This window comes from Balaenoptera acutorostrata, chromosome 4 (assembly GCF_949987535.1).
Source record: "Balaenoptera acutorostrata chromosome 4, mBalAcu1.1, whole genome shotgun sequence".
In the NCBI taxonomy this organism is placed as follows: Eukaryota; Metazoa; Chordata; class Mammalia; order Artiodactyla; family Balaenopteridae; genus Balaenoptera; species Balaenoptera acutorostrata.
The window spans coordinates 63,151,445-63,166,948 of NC_080067.1; the positions used below are offsets into that span (position 1 = coordinate 63,151,445).

Genomic DNA, 15,504 nt, shown 5'->3' on the forward strand with positions numbered 1-15,504 from the left:
CCACTAATCCTTTCCATTTCAGTATGTATGTGCGTGTGTGATTTATGACAAGAAATTAGCTTATTTGACTATGAAGGCTGTCTAAGCAAGTCCAAAATCCATGGGACAGGCAGTCAGGAAGGGAAGAACTGGCAGGCTCACACTTCGAACTTCATAGACACAAGTGAAGGCATTATGTTCTCTTTCTTTTAATTTTATTTACTTTTTTAATTTTTTGGCCACACCATGTGGCGTGCGGGATCTTATTTCCCTGACCAGGGATCGAACCTGTGCCCCCTGCAGTGGAAGCACAGAGTCTTAACAGCTGGACGGCCAAGTAAGTCCCCTCTCTCTTTCTCCAGCCATCTGACAATGGGCCAATAATCAAGTCAGTCCATGAACATTCCATGCTCCCTACCATCCGATATTGTCAAGCACGGGAACAACCTCCTCAGAAAATCTACTCAGAGATTTCTGAGTCTATCTCCCTCACTTTCTTCTGGGCCACAGACTCTAGTAAGGTAGCTTGGTCAGTGAATATGGCTGTCCCCAGACAGAGATTTTCTTTTTCACATATGATTTGAGTTGCATGGATAGAGAGGGCCACAATAGACCGAAAATTTTCCTGTTGCAGTTAATTTGCCTCTCTGAATTATTCACATGGTTCCCTTGGCTCCCAACTGCATAAGATACTGTTTTAAAGACAAAACTCTTTTTTCATTATAATCCATGAGTTGTGGGATTTTTTCCCTGTAAGATTCTTACCTAAAATGCTTTCCTGAGTTAAAAAAAAAAGAAGAAAAATTTCAAATACATTTTTCTCTCTTGAGACACAATTTAAGATACAAAATGCTTAACAATATCTCTAAGGAAAAGATTTTTTACTGAGATAAAATTGACATATAATAATTCTATATTAGTTTCAGGTGTACACATAATGATTTAAAATATGTAAATATTGCAAAATGATTACCACAATAAGTCTAGTTAAAATCCATCATGGGACTTCCCTGGTGGTCCAGCAGTTAAGACTCTGTGCTTCCACTGCAGGGGGCACAGGTTTGATCCCTGGTCAGAGAACTAAGATCCCACATGCTGCATGGTGCGCCAAAAAAAACAAAAAAATCCATCACAAGACATAGCGACAAATTTTTTCTTATGATAGAAACTTTTAAGATCTACCCTCTTCGCGGGACTTCCCTGGCAGCTCAGTGGTTTAGAATCCGCCTGCCAATGCAGGGGACATGGGTTTGATCCCTGGTCCGGGAAAATCTCACATGCCGTGGAGCAACTAAGCCCGTGCGCCACAACTACTGAGCCTGCGCTCTAGAGCCCACGTGCCACAACTACTGAGCTCACGTGCTGCAACTACTGAAGCCCGAGCACCTAGAGCCCGTGCTCCACAACAAGAGAAGCCACCACAATGAAAAGTGCGCACACCACAACAAAGAGTAGCCCCTGCTCGCTGCAACTAGAGAAAGCCCACACCCAGCAACAAACACCCGATGCAGCCAAAACAAAAAAAAAAGATCTATTCTCTTAGCAACTTTCAAATATACAGTACAGTATTATTAACTATAGTCATTTAAGTCCCCAGGAATTATTTCTTTTATAACATGAAATTTATACCTTTTAACCACCTTTACTATTCCACCCACCCTTCAATCTTCTCATATGTAAAGAGAGAATAATAATATATATCTCACAGGGTTATTAAGAGGCTTAGAAGAGTACAATGTCTAGCATTTGGTAGGTGCATAATAATGATAACTGTTACTAATAAATGATTTTTGCAGAATTTGCAATTTTATTTATTTATTTATTTGTTTGTCTGTTTGTTTATTTATTTTTAGGCTGCACCATGCAGCATGTGGGATCTTAGTTCCCTGACCAGGGATTGAACCCATGCCCCCTGCATTGGGAGCATGGAGTCTTAACCACTGGACCACCAGGGACGTCCCAGAATTTGCAATTTTAGAAATCCTTGATGTACATGAGAATTATCTGGGAAACTTTTAAAAGTTGTTGATGCCTGGGCTTTACCCTGGAGATTGATTTACTTAGTCTGGAGCCTGGGCCTTTTTAAAAATTTTTACACAATTTATGCACATGATTATTCACAGTAGATTCCTTTCTGATAGTCAAAACTGGAAACAAGCAACTAGCAATGCATGAGTGGTTACACAAACTGTGGTATCTCCATAACATGGAACACCACTCAGCAATAAAAAGGAACAATCTACTGTTAATATGCAGCAACTTGAATGGACCTCAAGGGCATTATGCTGAGTGAAACAAAGCCAATCTCAGAAGGTTACTATACTACTCAAAATAACTATACAGTACTACCCAAGGTAATCTACAGATTTAGTGCAATCCATATCAAAATACCCATGACATTTTTCAGAGAACTAGAACAAATAATCCTAAAATTTATATGGAACCACAAAAGACCCAGAATTGCCAAAGCAATCCTGAGAAAAAAGAACAAAGCTGGAGGTATAACCCCTCCAAACTTCAGACTATACTACAAAGTTACAGTAATCAAAACACTGTGGTATTGGCATACAGACATATAAATCAATGGAACAGAATAAAGAGTCCAAAAGTAAACCCACACACCTACAGTCAATCTACGACAAAGGAGACAAGAATATACAATGGAGAAAAGACAATCTCTTCAACAAGTGGCATTGAGAAGCCTGGACAGCTACATGTAAAGGAATGAAAGTAGAACATTTTCTCACACCACATACAAAAATAAGCTCAGAATGGATTAAAGACCAAAGTGGAAGACATGACACCATAAAACTCCTAGAATAAAATATAGGCAAAACATTCTTTGACATAAATCTTAGCAATATCTTCTTAGATCAGTCTCCCAAGGCAAAAGAAGTAAAAATAAACAAATGAAACCTAATCAAACTTAAAAGCTTTCTCACAGCAAAGGAAACCATCAACAAAACAAAAAACAACCTATGGAATGGAAGACAATATTTGCAAATGATGTGACTGACAAGGGGTTAATCTCCAAAATATACAAAAAACTCATACAGCTCAATAACAAAAAAACAACCACCCAATCAAAAAATGGGCAGAAGACCTAAATAGACATTTCTCCAAAGATGACACACAGATGACCAACAGGCACATGAAAAGATACTCAACACCACTAATTATTAGAGAAATGCAAATCAAAACCACAAGGAGGTATCACCTCACACCAGTCAGAATGGCTATCATCAAAAAGTTTACAAACAATATATGCTGGAGAAGGTGTGGAAAAAAGGGAACTCTTGTACACTGTTGGTGGGAATGTAAATTGGTGCAGTTACTGTGGAAGAGAGTATGGAGGTTCCTCAAAAAACTAAAATAGAACTACCACATGATCCAGCAATTCCACTCCTGGGTATATATCCGAAGAAAACAAAAACACTAATTTGAAAAGATACACACACCCCAATGTCACAGCAGCATTGTTTACATTTGCCAAGATATGGACCTAAGTGTCTATCAACAGATGAATGGATAATGAAAATGTGATATATATACATATATATATATATGTATATAATGGAATGTTACTCAGCCATAAAAAAGAATGAAATTTTGCCATTTGCAACAACATGGATGGACCTGGAGCGTATTATGCTTAATGAAATAAGTCAGACAGAGAAAGACAAATACTGTATGATATCACTTATATGTGGAATCTAAAAAAATAAAATGAATGAATATAACAAAACAAATAGACTCAAAACAAACTAGTGGTTATCAGTGGAAAGAGGGAAGGGGGAAGAGGCATTATTGGGGCAGGGGATTAAGAGACACAAACTATTATGTACAAGCTACAAGGATATATTGTACAGCACAGGGAATATAGCCAATACTTTATAATAAATTCAAATGGAGTATAACCTTAAAAAATAAAATAAAATTTCAAGAGGGAAAAATATTGCATAGAACTACACACAGGCACAAGCATGCACAAAGGAGTGTAAATAAAACTGGTAAAATCTGAATAAGGTCTGTGGATAGCACCTTTGGATATTATACTATAATTATCTAAGATGCTACCATGGGGAAAACAGGGTGAAAGGTACACAGGGTTTCTCTGTACTGCTTTTGCCATATCCTGTGAATTTATAATTATTTCAAAATAAGAAGTAAAAAAAACAAAAACTCTTTTGCATGCAACAACTTGGATAGATCTTAAGGGCATTATGCAGAATGAGGAAAACAATCTCAAAAGACCACATATTGTATGATTCCATGTATATAAAATTCTCAAGGGAATTCCCTGGTGGCACAGTGGTTAAGACTCTGTGCTCCCAATGTAGGGGGCCCACGTTCAATCCCTGGTCAGGGAACTAGATCACACATGCATGCTGCACTAAGAGCTCACATGCCACAACTAAGGAGCCTGCATGCCACAACTAAGGAGCCTGCATGCCGCAACTAAGGAGCCCTAGAGCTGCAACTAAGACACGGCACAACCAAATAAATAAATAAATAAAAATTTTTTAAATTCTCAAAATGACAAAAATACAGAGATGCAACACAGACTAGTGGTTTTCAGAGGCTAAATGTTAAGTGGCGGGGAAAGGGGTACATGTGATTTTAGGAAGGTAGCATACGGGGGATCTTTATGGTTATGGAATAGTTCTGTATTTTGATTGCAGTTATGGTGGTAGGAATGTCCATAGGTGATAAAATGTCATAGGGCTATACAAACACATTGTATCAATTTCCTGATTTGGATATTGTACTAAATTTAACCAAAAATGTAACCACTGGGAGATACTGAGTAAAGGGTACACAGGACCTCTCTATACTATGTTTGCAACTTTCTTGTGAATCTGTATTTCAAAATAGTTTTAAAAAAATAAGACCTGGGGCTTCCCTGGTGGTGCAGTGGTTGAGAATCTACCTGCCTATGCAGGGGACACAGGTTCGAGCCCTGGTCTGGGAAGATCCCACATGCCGCGGAGCAACTGGGCCTGTGAGCCACAATTACTGAGCCTGCGCGTCTGGAGCCTGTGCTCCGCAACAAGAGAGGCCGCGATAGTGTAAGGCCCGCGCACTGCGATGAAGAGTGGCCCCCGCTTGCACAGAAACGAAGACCCAACACAGCCATAAATAAATAAATAAATAAAAAACAAATACTTAAAAAAAAAAAGAGCTTATCTTCAAAAAAAAACTAAAAAAAAAAAAAAAAGACCTCCAGGTGATTTATATGCATACACATTTTTGGAAATACTAACCCTTTTTGCTAACTCAGAAATATTAAATGAAGGGGAACAGAATTATGATTTGCTCAAATTGTTAGTTAACAATCTAGTCACCTGGGGAGATAATTTTTTTTTTTTTTAAAGCCCAGGCTCCAAACTAACTAAATTAGATTCTGACACAATGATTCTCAGATTCTGGGGCGTGAGATTCTGCACTTATAACAACATGTCAGGTGAGTAGCAAAGAACAACTACTGTCAAGAAGGGAGCACTGCTACACTGAAATGATGTAGTACCACATAAGTAGATGCTTTTGTTAATATGTATAAGAAAAGTCATCATTAATCTACTTGTTTTCTTTTATCTCCTCACCAAAATAATAGCAAGTACCATTGGGAAGCATTATGAGGTTCCAAGTTGTTCTGAAAAATGAAATACATTTGCAAATACAAGCAAATAAAATCTTTTACAAGTATTTCCATAATCACCAAGTATATCTGCACTGGGAGGAAGGGTCCTAAAGACACTAAACTAGCCTTCAGAGACACAGAAGAGAGCCATGGAGAGAAAAGTGTAAGTCATCCTTATACTAACTGGAGGTGGGAGGAAGAATCCTTTGCTCTAAATCAGCCAAGCTATGAGAATAATGAGAACTGCTAGGAGCCGTCTCTAGCTAACATGTGTCTGCTAGTAGCCACACCCCTCCCTAATCGCTCCATTCCCCTGCCCCTCACTCCACAACCAGAACTCTGATCCACAGTGAGGGAAATGAGTCAGATGCACAGAGAGAAACAGGAGGGAGAGAAATTGAGCAATTGTTTAATTGTTCTAGTCATTTCCACCTATCCATCTTCCTTTCTCAGTTATCATGACTTTTAAAATCATGTTTTACTTAGATGAAAGTAATATATGTCCTTTTTTTTAAGTTAAATTGTTTTATTAGGCTTCTAATACACAACAGCAGTTTTCTTGCTTTAGCCCTCCCCATACCCAGTTTCTGGCCCCCAAGGCAATCCAACTCTTTTGGTCCTGATGCTTTCCTAGTTACTTTTTTATAGCTTTTTTTTTTCTATGTATTTCTAAACAGCATGATTATAGGGAAACTTCATTTTTCAAATTCAGTTATCTTTTATTGGCATTCAACTCTTGATCAAAAGTGTTTAGATGTCTTGTACCTCCATCTGTTTCCAGGGAACAACTTCCCTCCACCACACACACACACACACACACACACTCCCTCCCTATACAGTTTTTGGTTTTTTGGTATTTTTTGGTTAAACAAGTATTTAGTATTTATATAACAACTTTGTAAATAACTATTACTCTCACCTGAGCCATTTCCTTTCTCAATGCACTTTTAATTTTCCCTGGAGTTAATATAAAGTGCTTTCTTTGGCTTAATTTTCTAATTCCTTTCAAGTTCTATACCATAACTGCGGGGCTTCCCTGGTGGCGCAGTGGTTGAGAATCTGCCTGCTAATGCAGGGGACACGGGTTCGAGCCCTGGTCTGGGAAGATCCCACATGCCACGGAGCAGCTGGGCCCGTGAGCCACAATTGCTGAGCCTGCGCGTCTGGAGCCTGTGCCCCGCGACGGGAGGGGCTGCGATAGAGAAAGGCCCGCGCACCGCGATGAAGAGCGGTCCCCGCACCGCGATGAAGAGTGGCCCCCGCTTGCCGCAACTGGAGAAAGCCCTCGCACAGAAACGAAGACCCAACACAGCCAAAAATAAATAAATAAATAAATAAATAAGAAAATCCTTAAAAAAAATAAATAAATTAAAAAAAAAAAAAAAAAAAATATACCATAACTGCTTTAAAAAAAATAGCAGGTACTCTACTGGATTAACTATTTACTTACTTAATTTTTTAAAAATTAATTAATTTATTTATTTTAAATGGATTTTTGGCTGTGCTGGGTCTTCGTTGCTGTGCACAGGCTTTCTCTAGTTGCGGCGAGCGGGGGCTAGTCTTCGTTGCGGTGCATGGGCTTCTCTTGTTAAGGAGCATAGGCTCTAGGCGTGCGGGCTTCAGGAGTTGTGCCGCGTGAGCTCAGTAGTTGTGGCTTGAGGGCTTAGTTGCTCCGCGGCATGTGGGATCTTCCCGGATCAGGGATTGAACCCGTGTCCCCTGCATTGGCAGGCGGATGCTTAACCACTGAGCCACCAGGGAAGTCCCTACTTACTTAATTTTTAAATGTAGACATGTCTGGGATCCTCCACTTTCCTCCTCTAATCTAGGTTATTTTTATTCTAGGCCTGCTACAATACTGTGTTCTGGGAATTATTTTTCCCATCATCCTGGGAATTCACACCTTTCTCTTATGTGGTGTTCCCTATTTACTGAGGCCCCTAAATTCCTTCTTTGATTCACTCCCTTATTTTAATGGAGTACATTCTCCAGAGCTTTCTGAAGAAGAGCACATTGGCATAAGGATTCTGAAGTCTTTCTTGTCTTCTACCCTCACATGTGATTGGTAGTATGGTAGCTATAGAATTCTAGACTGGATTTCAGTTTTCCTTGGAATTCTGAAGGCATTGCTTTCAAAATTTCCAGCTTTCCTCTCCTTTGAATGTGATCTGTTCCCCCTCCCCAACCCTAGAGTTTTAGAATCTTCTCTTTAGAGAAGATTATTATTGAATTATTGAATATTATTCAATATTAATAATATTATTATTAATTCAATAATTATTCAATAATTATTGTTAATTCAATAATAATTAATTAATTATCAATAATTATCCATTTTATTTATTCAATAATATTATTGTTGTTGAATTATTAATCATAATAATTATTAAGTATTATTATTATTGAATTATTATTATTATTGAATCTTTTTCAATAATATTCTAAAACCTCACAATGCTTTTTGTTTGTTTGTTTCATTCATTTCACTAGGCACTCAATGAACCCTTTCAATCTGGAGACTCATGAACTTCTCTTCTGAGAAATCTTTATTTTTTTCCCCTTGATTATTTCCTCTCTTTTCTGTTCTTTTTGGACCTCCTTTATTTGAATATTGGACCTGCTCAAATGATTCTATGTTTTCTCTTCTTATTCAGTTCTCTTTTTTTCTACTTTGACGATGTCTTCAACTTTATCTCCCAAAGCTTCTATTAATTTATTTTTTTGTACAGCACAGGGAAATATAGCCATTATTTTATAATAACTTTAAATGGAGCATAATCCATAAAAATATTGGGGACTTCCCTGGCAGTCCAGTGGTTAAGACTCCAATGCAGGGGGCACAGGTTCGATCCCTGGTTGGGGAACTAAGATCCTACATGCTGCATGGTGCAGCCAAAAAAAGAAAAAAGTCTTATAAAAATATTGAATCACTATGTTGTACTTCTAAAAATAATATTGTAAATCAACTATACTTCAATAAAAAATTTAATTTTTAGTTTAACTAATACCTTTTTAATTTCCAAAAACTCTTCCTTGACTGCTGAATATTTATTTTTAGAGCATTTTTTTCTCATTTCATAGATTCAATATCATCTTTTGCTCCTTGGATTATCTCTTTTCTTGTAAATTTTTTTAATGTTTGTTTTATTTTCTCTTTCATGTTAAATGCTTTTCCCAAATCTCTCATGATCCTTGGGTGCTGTCCATATTTAAGCGTAAGGCATGAAAAAGATAGTTGGAAGCTAAGCGTGGGCTTGTGATCAGGCTAGGACACAGGTGCGTCCCTGGGTGCCCACCTTCCCTACTGCCAATATCTGTAAGTTTTTTTCCTTGGATTAACTGGTTTCCCAAGAGAAGAACCATCCCATTTCTAAGCCTGAAAATCAGTCTTCTGACAGCTGTGTGAGGGAAAGAGGCTGGAGTCTAACCATTAACTCTGCAAACTTTCCCTCAGCTCCCACTCTCAGTTCAGTTGGACCTCCCTTCCCTTTGCTGTTTCTCATATTTCCAAATCCAGTCTCTGAGTCAACCTCTCTAAAGAGTAAACTTTCAATCCTAGAGGCTTGTCTTAGTCCACTCAGGCTGCTATAACAAAGATACCCTAAACTGAACGCTTTAAACAACAAACATTTATTTCTCACATTCTTTTTTTTTTCTTTAATTTATTTATTTATTCATTTTTGGCTGCGTTGGGTCTTTGTTGATGCACACGGGCTTTCTCTAGTTGCGGCGAGTGGGGGCTACTCTTCGTTGCAGTGTGCGGGCTTCTCATTGGAGTGGCTTGTCTTTGTTGAGGAGCACGGGCTCTAGGCGTGTGGGCTTCAGTAGTTGTGGCACGTGGGCTCAGTAGTTGTGGCTCGTGGGCTCTAGAGCTCAGGCTCAGTAGTTGTGGTGCATGGGCTTAGTTGCTCCGCGGCACGTGGGATCTATCCCAGACCAGGGCTTGATCCCGTGTCCCTTGCAATGGCAGGCATATTCTTAACCACTGCGCCACCAAGGAAGTCCTTATTTCTCACATTTCTGGAGGCTGGGAAGTCTAAGATCTAGAAGCCAGCTGACCCTTGCAAGTACACACCTCAGGATGGAGGCACTATGGATCCACTGGCAAAGAAGATCTTTAAAGGAGGTTTAATAGCTGAACTTGTGGACATTTTTGGAGCATATATTTTGTTTAAAAAGATAAACACAAGCCAAGATTTCAGGCAAACAATGAGGAAGAAATGCCCCTTCATCTTGGAAGTTTATTACAAATCCATTGAACACTCTGGAATGTACGGAATCAGAGAGCAAGATCAAGAAAAGTGGCTGAACAGCAAAAATTAGGAATTTGACCATGATCAAGGTTTGCCCTATTTCACAGTATCAGGCAAAATTAAAATACCGAAGTTGACATGGATGCATTTTAGAATATTTAAGGTTAAATGTAAATTCTAACTAAGTCAGAGGTTTTGTTCTTTGGACTAACTGTTAAAAAACTGATGGAAGGTTTGTTTATTATGTTATAAACGAAGTTTTGTTTACTAGTCAAAATAAAGTGGTTCTCCTTAAAAAAAAAAAAAAAAGAAAGAAAAGAAAAGATGCCAGCAGATTTGGTGTCTGGTGAGAGCCTACTTCCTGATTCACAGATTATGTCTTCTCACACTGTGTCCTCACATGGTGGAAGAGACAAGGGAGCTCCCTTTGGGCACTAACCCCAAACATGAAGCCTCCACCGTCATGACCGAATCACTTCCCCAAGGCCCCACCTCCTCATAATATCATATTGGGGGTTTGGATTTTAAGATATGAATTTGGGGGGGACACAAATGTTCAGTTCATAACAAGGCCTTAACTGCTTTCTTATGTAGACTTTCATGTTCATATAGACTTTCTTATATTTTCAGTCCCACTCATACCCATACCTGTTGTGTATATTTTGAGCCTTTCCAGGATACTGCTGTGAAAATTGGCCTGCTCCTTGGAATTACCCTCTTATAGGCAGTTAGATTTGAGAAAATGAAAAACAGCCCCGCTGGCAATCAGACAGTGATATTCCTCCAGAACTTAAACAATGTTTCCAAGGGACATGAAGAAGGTCACATAAACAGCATTTCTATACAAGGCGATACCACGGCTGCAAAAATGACTAACAATCTTTTCTTCTAAGTGATTGCTGCATTGTTAGCAATGACATCCCTGGTCTGGCTTTTTTCTTTCAGTTTCCTGAAAAAAGATTTCTGAGATGTCCAGTTGCTGAAAGGCCCCCATTTCTCAACCATATCCCATCCAAAGATGGCACCTCACTTCCCTAACCCCTCTTTAGAATCATGCAGCAAAAACCCTACCCTGTAAGAATTCCTTCCCAATTCTCCCTTCCTGAGATGCCTCCAAGTTTCCTCTGGGGTGTGTTCTCCCTTGCTGCAGAAAACTAAACAAACATAACTTTAACTCCAGGTGTGTTCCTGATGATCTCTGGTGGGTGAACATTGACAGAATTCGGCTTTCTGTGGTCTGCTAAGTTAGTTAAGTCTTGTGTATCTAATTTCCAGGTTCTAAATATTGTTGCGCTCTCTCTCTGAGGCGGCCATAAGTTGGATCCCCCTTTTCCGCTTGCTGTGAGCCAACACTCTAGTGCCTAAAATTGTTTAAATTAGATTTCTATCAGTTGCAGCAAGTTCCTGAGAGTGTTAATGGCAGAAAATCCTCAAATGAATAAATCTGAGATAACATCTCCCACCCTACGCATGTAAGCCACGACATTGAGTCCTGAGCATATAAGTGTATCTCCAGACCAAGTCCTTCTACAAAGCATTAATCTGCCTACCAAACTCCATCTGTATTGTCAAATTCAGCAATATCAAAACCTAATTCATCCTCCTTTGCCACCACACTTGCTCCCACTCCTGCATTCCCTATGCCAGTTAATCTACCATTTAATCAGACACTAGAAATTCACTCTATATTATATTATAATATTTCCTCTTCTTCATCTCCAAACATCCTATTATCACCAGGTTCTGACAAATTCACCTCCTGAATACTTCTTGAATTTGTCCAGTTCCTCTGTCCTTAACACTACTGCCCTGTTTCAAAGTCTTTATCATCTGCCACCTAGAATAATACAGCTTCTAGCTCTTTTCTCTACCTCCTGGGAAGCAACCTTTATTCCATACTGTTGTTGCTAGAAGTCACCATTAAAATGCAAATCTGATGTTTATGCTACCACTTATCAGTGGCTTCCTACTGGCTGCAGGATAAAGTCTAAGCTCCTTATCAAGACAAACAAAACCCTCCCAGATCTGGTCCCTGTCCATTTTTCTAGTCTAAAAACACATTCAACTTCAAATTTAACGCTTTATTCCAGAAATACCAAACGTGTTGTTTCTCATCTCCTTTGTACATGCATTCCCTCTGGCCAACAAACTTCTCCTTCTTTGTCACATGGCTGATTCCTACTTATCTTCCAAGAAGCCCTGCCTACCCCGCACTCCCCAGCTTAGGTAACATTTGTTTAACCCAGAAGACTATCAGGTTCTCATGGGTAAGGGCTTTCTTTTATTCTACTTTGTATTTCCCAGTGAGTAGCATAAACACAGGCACATAATATGCATCCTATAGATAATTGTTATCACTTAAAATAGGATGTTATAACTATATGATATTTTACATAAGCCTCATGGTAACCAGAAAGGAAAAACCTGTAGTAGATACACAGAAGATTATGATAAAGGAGTCAAAGCATACTGCCATAAATATTTATCAAATCACAATGTAAGACAGCAAGAGAGGGCTCAAGGAACAAAGGATCTACAAAAGAGTCGGAAAACAATTAACAAAATGGAAATAGTAAGTTCTTACCTATCAGTAATTACTTTCAACATAAGTGTATTAAATTCTCCAATCAAAAGACATGGAATGGGAGTTCCCTTGTGACCTAGTGGTTAGGATTCCAGGCTTTCACTGCTGTGGCCCAGGTTCAATCCCTGGTAGGGGAACTGAGATCCCGTGAACCACAAGAGTTTCACTTTAGCTTTAAGGACACACATAGGCTAAGAGTGAAGAGATAGAAAAAGATATTCTAAACAAATGGTAACCAAAAAAAAGCAGGGACAGACTTTAGATAAAATAGGCTGTAAGCTAAAAATGGTCAAAAGAGACAAAGATGGTTATTACATAAAGATAAAAGGGTCAATTCATCAAGGAGATACAGCGATATTAAATATTTATGCACCCAACATCAGAGCACCTAAATGTATAAAGCAAATACTAACTGAACTAAAATAGAAATAAACAGCAATACAGTAATAGTTGGGGACTTTAATACCTCACTCTCAGCAGTGGATAATCCTGACAGAGAATCAATGAAGAAACAGCAGGTTTGAACAACACTGTAGAGAAAATATATACAGATACAGAACTTTCCATACAACAGCAGAATACACATTCTTCCCAAGTGCACATGGAACATTTTCTAGGATAAGATCATATGTTAAGCCACAAAACAAGTATCAACAAATTCAAGATAGAAATTACATAGGTATTTTTTCCAACCATAATTGGGTGAAACTAGAAATCAATAACACAAGGAAATCTGAAAAATTCACAAATACATGGAAATTAAACAACACATTCCTGAACAACCAATGGATTAAAGAAGAAATCAAATGAGAAATTTAAAAAAATCATGAGACAAAATAGAAACACAATGTATCAAAACTTATGGGATGCAACAAAAGCAGTTCTAAGAGGAATGTTTATAGCTGTTAATGCCTACCTTAAGAAAAAAAGAAAGATCTCAAATGAACAACTGAACAGTACACCTCATGGAACTAGAAAAAGAAGAACAAACTAAGCCTAAATTTAGCAGAAGGAAATAATAAACATTAGAGCAGAAATAAATGAAATAGAGAATAGGAAAGCAATGGAAAAGATGAACAAAACTAACAGTTGATTCTTTGAAAAGATTAACAAAATTGACAAACCTTTAACTAGACTACATGCTAACAATGAACTACCTAAAAAAAACAAGAAAGAAAACAATCCCATTTACAATAGCATCAAAAATAATAAACTACTTAGGAATAAATTTAACCAATTTGAAAGATCTGTACACTGAAAATGCTAAGGCATTGATTACAGGAATTGAAGAAGACACAAATAAATGGAAAGATATTCCATGTTCATGGATCAGAAGAATTAATACTGTTAAATGTCTATTCTCCCCAAAGCCATCTATAGACTCAATGCAATCCCTATCAAAATTCCAATGGCATTTTTTTTTTTACAGAAATAGAAAATAAAAATCCTAAAATTTGTATGGAACCACAAAAGAATAGCCAAAGCCATCTTCAGAGAGAAGAACAAAGCTGGAGGCATTACACTTCCTTATTTCAAAGTATATTACAAAGCTATAGTAATCAAAACAGTATGGTACCAGCATAAAAACAGACACATAGTTTCCTAATCTGTAGTATGAGGAAAGCAAAATCACCTATGGACTTGCTCTGAATACTAAATAAAGATTTTTTAGTACCTAGTATAAACAAACAAACAAAAAACAGACCCATAGACCAATGGAACATAATTGAGAGCCCAGAAATAAACCAATGCATTTACAGCCAACCAATATTTGACCAGGTAGTTAAGAATACTCACTAGGGAAGAGATAGTTTCTTCATTAAATGGTATTGGGAAAACTGGATATTTACATTCAAAAGAATGAAACTGGACCCCTATCTTACAACAGTTGGAAAAACTACCTCAAAATGGATTGAAACTTAAATGTAAGGCCTGAAGTCATAAAACCCCTAGAAGAAAACAGGGAAAGCTCCTTGATATTGATCTTGGCAATGATTTTTTTTAGCTCTGACACCAAAAGCACAATCAAGAAAAGCTTAAATAAACAAGTGGGACTGGGCTTCCCTGGTGGCGCAGTGGTTGAGAATCTGCCTGCTAATGCAGGGGACACGGGTTCGAGCCCTGGTCTGGGAAGATCCCACATGCCACGGAGCAGCTGGGCCCGTGAGCCACAGCTGCTGAGCCTGCGCGTCTGGAGCCTGTGCCCCGCAACGGGAGGGGCCGCGATAGTGAAAGGCCCGCGCACCGCGATGAAGAGCGGTCCCCGCACCGCGATGAAGAGTGGCCCCCACTTGCCGCAACTAGAGAAAGCCCTCGCACAAACCGAAGACCCAGCACAGCCAAAAATAAATAAATAAATAAATAAATAAATAAAATTTAAAAAAAAAAAAAAAAAAAAAAAACAAGTGGGACTACATCAAACTAAAAAGCTTCTGTGCAGCAAAAGAAATGATCAACAAAGTGAAAAGGCAATCTATGGAATGGGAGAAAATATGTGCAAACCATCTATCTAAAAAGGGGTTAATATCTAAAATATATAAGGAACTCCTACATCTCATGGCAAGAAACAAATAATCTAATTTTAAATGGGCAAAGGACCTGAATAGGTATTTTTCCAAATAAGATATACAGATGGCTAACAGGTACATGAAAACATGCTCAACATCACTAATCACTAAGGAAATGTAAATCAAAACTACAATGAGATATCACCTCACATCTGTTAGAATGGTTATTATCAAAAAGATAAGAGATAACAAGTGCTGGCCAGGATGTGGAGAAAAGTTGGTGGGAATGTAAATTGGTACAGCCGTTCTGGATAACAGTATGGAGGGGCCTCAAAAAAATTAAAAATAAAACTACCATATGATCCAGTAATTCCACTTCTAAGTATGTATCCAAAAGAAGTAAAATCACTATATCGAAGATATCTGCACCTCTATGCTTACTGCAGCATTATTTGCAATAGTCAAGACATGGAAACAACTTAAATGTCCATCCATGGATAAATGGATAAAGAAATTGTGATAAATATATATATATATATT

General features: G+C 38.1%; 1 protein-coding gene across 1 annotated transcript; it reads left to right on the forward strand.

Annotated features, from left to right (window-relative positions):
- Positions 1 to 9,712: 9,712 nt before the first annotated feature.
- On the forward strand, positions 9,713 to 9,946 carry LOC114237825 (protein CEBPZOS-like). Its single transcript, XM_028166160.2, has one exon. The coding sequence runs from the start codon at positions 9,713 to 9,715 to the stop codon at positions 9,941 to 9,943; it is 231 nt and encodes a 76-aa protein (XP_028021961.2). The 3' UTR covers positions 9,944 to 9,946.
- The last annotated feature ends 5,558 nt before the right edge of the window (positions 9,947 to 15,504 follow it).

Coding starts and splice junctions, on each gene's coding strand:
- LOC114237825 (XM_028166160.2), top strand. CDS start 9,713: ATGGATCCACTGGCAAAGAAGATCTTTAAAGGAGGTTTAATAGCTGAA.